The sequence below is a fragment of the Cannabis sativa genome, chromosome 5 (assembly GCF_029168945.1).
Source record: "Cannabis sativa cultivar Pink pepper isolate KNU-18-1 chromosome 5, ASM2916894v1, whole genome shotgun sequence".
NCBI lineage: Eukaryota > Viridiplantae > Streptophyta > Magnoliopsida > Rosales > Cannabaceae > Cannabis > Cannabis sativa.
In genome coordinates, this window is record NC_083605.1 from 52,234,837 (window position 1) to 52,239,706 (window position 4,870).

At 32.6% G+C, this 4,870-nt stretch overlaps 1 protein-coding gene across 1 annotated transcript; it reads left to right on the forward strand.

Moving 5' to 3' along the window:
- The first annotated feature begins 2,457 nt into the window (after positions 1–2,457).
- LOC115717196 (uncharacterized) lies at positions 2,458–4,442 on the forward strand. Its single transcript, XM_030646156.2, has 4 exons — positions 2,458–2,741; positions 3,207–3,640; positions 3,775–3,891; positions 4,103–4,442. Exons 2-4 carry the CDS (start codon positions 3,260–3,262, stop codon positions 4,178–4,180), a joined length of 576 nt encoding a protein of 191 aa, XP_030502016.2. The 5' UTR covers positions 2,458–2,741; positions 3,207–3,259; the 3' UTR covers positions 4,181–4,442.
- The last annotated feature ends 428 nt before the right edge of the window (positions 4,443–4,870 follow it).

The following is a 4,870-nucleotide window of genomic DNA, read 5'->3' on the forward strand; positions in this document are numbered from 1 at the left end:
TTAAATAAGTAATGAAAATAAATCTATTTCTTATAAATGAATATAAAAGATAACATAGAAATAAAGTTTTATTTAGAACACAAAACCTAATAGTTAGTGCCTTTATCGTCCCAGAGTGCGAACCAAAGCACTTGGGCGACTTAATGACTCCTTGGCCTTCTTTAATTAGTATCCACGTGTCATCCTTGCGAAAATGCAGATAACAATGATATCTACAATTTTTTATAATAATATTATATTATTTGATTTTATTTTTTTATTGTGAGCATATATATATTTTGTTGTAAGGTATATAATTTTTGCTGTATATAGTATATCATTTATTTAAGATGGTATTTAGTTTTTATTTTATTATATATAATGATTATATATAAATTTTTGGTATGTACGCATATTTTAATAGTAATATCTATAATTTTGTTAGTAATATATATATTTTTTGAATATTAATTTAGTATTGTTATAATTTCTTTGTGATATATAATTACAATATATTAATTTTTATTAATACGATATATCAAATATCATTGTATATATTTAATGATGTAATATATTTTTTTGCTTTTGTTACAATATATTAATATGCAATACTAAAAAAATTATATAACTTAATTTAATTAAGAACAATTTACGGCGAAACCCCCTTATATTTTAATTTTTATACACTTAACCCTCTCATCTTTTTTTGGGTGGCAAAACCCCCTTATGTTTTAATTTTTATACACTTAACCTCCTTATCTTTTTTAGTGGCAAAACCCTCTTATGTTTTAATTTTTATACACTTAACCTCCTTATTTTTTTTTTATGGCAGAACTCCCTTATGTTTATTTTTTTTTACAAATTTGACACGCCAGTTAAATATTACCATTAAATATCAACTGGATGACCACTGTATACACCTGTGTATATGTAACAGTAAAACCTCGAAGTCGATACAGTAGTAATCCAATTAGTATTTAACAGTAATATCTAACTAAAATTTAACATTTGCAAAGAAAAGTAAAATTAAGGGGGTTTCGCCACCAAAAAAAAAGATAAGGAGGAAGTGTCTAAAAATTAAAACACAAGGAGGTTTTGTCACAAAAAAAAAAAGGGGGGTTAAGTGTATAAAAATTAAAACATAAGGGGGTTTTGCACAAATTGATCTTTAATTAATATATATTGTTGACCTTGAAAAATGATCAATCAACAACGGGGTTGTACAGATCTAATGCTTGCCAAGTGTGTACACAAACAAGAATTTAAAACAATAGACAATGGGATTTGTTATAGAGGTTAGACCCCCTTGTGATAGCGGGTAACGACCCACTCCCCTTTTAGTTGTATTATACTGATGGAATTACTATTCAGATCAGGTGGGATCTGCTATAGTACCCTTAGGATTAAAATGTATGAATTGATGTCTGGCAAAACTTAAGTGTTGAACAGCCTAGGCTAAGTGTGTGAGAGAATGAAGAAGAGAGAGTCTAACACTTATAGAGTTTGAGATTTCTGGCTTAGAGGTGGCTTAGGCAACTTAGATTTTCAGCTAAAGGTTAAGACCTTTATGTAGGAAGCCTTAAACCCTAGGTTTATAATTCAAATCCCTTGAAAATAGCATAGTTAGCTAGATATTTACAAAAGACCAAAATACCCTTGATTCTAGATATTATTCAACTATTTTATTGGGCTTTTAGGGCCCAAATTGCAGCCCACCTTTGATGTCCACGTGTAGGGATGTCTTGTGGGGCATGCAGTGCAATCCTTGGCCGGCTAAGGCTTTGTGCTAGCCAGGCTGGCTAGCCCATGATGCTATCCCTAGCCTAGCCGGCTATGGGGCCGGCCAGGGGTGGCTGGCCAGCTCCTGAGAGTGAGCTGGTCTGTCACTTGATCCCCATTTGAGTGCCGAGGTCTTCGTTTGCTCGGATTCTGACTTGACCTTCCTTTTAGTGAGTTGTACTACTACGTGACACGAGTTCTGTCTACGTAAGCATGCCACGTGATGAGGACAAAAATTGGGATAACATATATATTTTTTTTTAAAAAAATTAATATGTAGTAAATATATTTTTATAATTTTTATTAACTAATTTATTATATTTAGCTATTTTATTATTTTTCTTAAAAACACATTTACTAATTTAATTTACAAATTTAGAGCTATTTTTTATGGTGTTATACTGAAATTTCTAACCTTTTAACTTTTTCAACTGTGGGGTGGAATTTTTTTAAAAAATACTGTGTACTGTATTAAGTTATAGTTGTTTCATGGTTATTTCACTGTTGTTTTAATTGTTTTACGGTTGTTTTATAAAAAGACAGTATTTGTATAAAAAAATTTGTGTGAGAGTAAAATTGTAAACTTTTACTTAAAATTCAATTTTTTCTTTTTTTTTTTTTTTTTTTTTTTTTTTGTAAAAATTCCATTTTCTATCTCCAACCCTTTCAAAAACCCACGAGTGTAATTTCTACTGTAATAAGTGTGGGTATGTTTGACAAAGCCCAAAATCAGAAACCCAATTATGATAACCGACCCTCTTCTTCTATCACTCAACCCGGTTTCATCCAAAGTCACAGGCTCATAGCACAACTTCTCTCTCCATCACCCGTCCTCTCTCTACCGTTAATATCTCTAGAAAGATTATCAACCTCCTTTACTAACTGATCGGAGAGGAGGAATTCCGTTTCCGTTGTCGATCTCGGGTTCAGCACCACCTGCGCTTCACTCATTGGTTCCGGATAAACAATTACTTCACACACAGGTACGGTTGTATCTCTTCTTGTTTTTTGTTTTTTAAAATATATATATAATAGTTTCTGTTTTGTAAAGTTCATAACAAATGTTAGGACTTCAATGACCCCGTATCCAATTGGAGTTATTCTTACTTATGAGAACGTAAAATTGAAAGGAATATAATTATGGAACTTTTCATTGTAAAAATCTTTAAGTAAGAATATGATACATGCTTTGGTAAGGAAGAGTGTTGTGAAGCTTTAGTTTTGACAAGCTAATATATTAACTTCATAATAAGAAAAAATAAAGACCTTAGTTATAACTACACATATATTTTTATATAAGAAAAAAAAAATGATGTGATTGAGAATCACTGAAGCATCTGATGTTGGTAAAAAATGGATGTGCTTGTAGCTGTTTAGTCTTTATTCTTAGTTCTTTATCTGATTTCGTATTGCCACTAATGTTGAGTGTTCTGTGTGTGTGTGCTCAGTAACAGAAGACAAAAGTGGAGGTCTTGATTTCAAGAGCAACCAACACATTTATATGGTTGTTATGGCTGTGAACGTCTTGACCTCATGTAGTTTGAGTGTAACTCGTGGCTTCAGAAAGAATGAGCCATTGTATCCCAAATCATTCCTAGGCAATAGACACAGAATACTGGTTCAGTTCACTGGAAAGGGAAGTCAAAGCCAATGTTTTTATGGAAACAAAATGTTGTGTCCTAAGCTTACTGTGTATGCTGTCACCAAGGGTTCAGCAGAATCTAGCAAATCCGAAGAAACAGTACCCTCTTGGGCAAAACCAGATTCAGAAGAGCCACCTCCTTGGGCTCAGGGTGAAACGCAAAAAGCTGCATCAGAAAATGGATTTGAGGTTCCTTTCTTTGTTTATTTACTATCCTCAGCAATCACTGCAATTGCAGCAGTAAGTCCCCTTTCCCTAAGCTTTCACTTGTTCCACCTTTAGATGTATACATTAGACTAGAGAATCACTGCTTCATAAGTTAATATCTGTTTACAGTATAATTTTCAAATGATTTTGAGGTTCTGGACACGCAGATAGGTTCCGTTTTCGAGTATGCAAACCAAAAACCAGTCTTTGGAGTAGTGAACCCAGACAGCATTTTCTATGCTCCACTGCTGGGATTCTTTGCATTTACTGGCATTCCCACTTCTGTAAGTTGTCTTGTTAGTTCATCAATTAATGAAATTATAATCTGAGTGATACTGGCTTTTTCAATCAATACATACTTTCTACTGAGATCAGCTTTAGATGCTTGGCGAACTAGGAATATGGCACATAGAGAGATATACATATGTACTTACATGTATGTTATCCAGTGTTCATTTAAACCTCTCTTCACCTAAGAATGAGTGTTTGGTGTAGGCGTATTTGTGGTTCAAATCCGTTCAAGTGGCTAACAAAGAAGCCGAGGAGCAAGACAAGAAAGATGGCTACATGTAGGACAATCAAATCTTCTGATTTATGCCGTGGTCTTGGTACTTCAATATTTTTCATTTTTTAAGAAATTCTGGATACATGTAGGAAAGCAGATAACTAGATTTCATATTCTGTCATTTCAAAATGTTTCTTTTTTGGGTTCTCACCACAGAGAATCTGGATCCCTACAGCATGTAAAATAGTGTATCAATACACTTTGTATATTTTGTGTATTTCATGCCAATATGATAATAATCGATATTTTATTATTGACAGTTCTACAAAATTAGCGGTTCTCTTTTTCTTAGGTATTAAAATTGTTTGTAATTCATACATGTGTGGAGAGATAAATCTTAATCTAACTTTAGCTTAACTTGTATTTTTGTTATACTTTTATAAAATTGTTATTTATATTTACATCTTAGACCAAGATTGTCATTCAAGTGGAGGATGAGTTGGGTTCTGGATTATTTTATGAAACTTTGAAGCCTAATATGTTCCCTATGAGAATCAATGGTATGGACTTTGATTCTCTTTCTGCAACAAGAGTGATGTTAACCCAAAATTCTTTCAGTAGAGACTTGAACTAAGCACTATGAGGCCTAAGCTCATATTGTTGATTCTAAGGTGTCCAACTTATGTAAATAGCTGAAAACTCTAGATAGAGTATTAGCAAGAAAACAGAGAAAAAGGAGAAATGACAAAAGCCTCAGA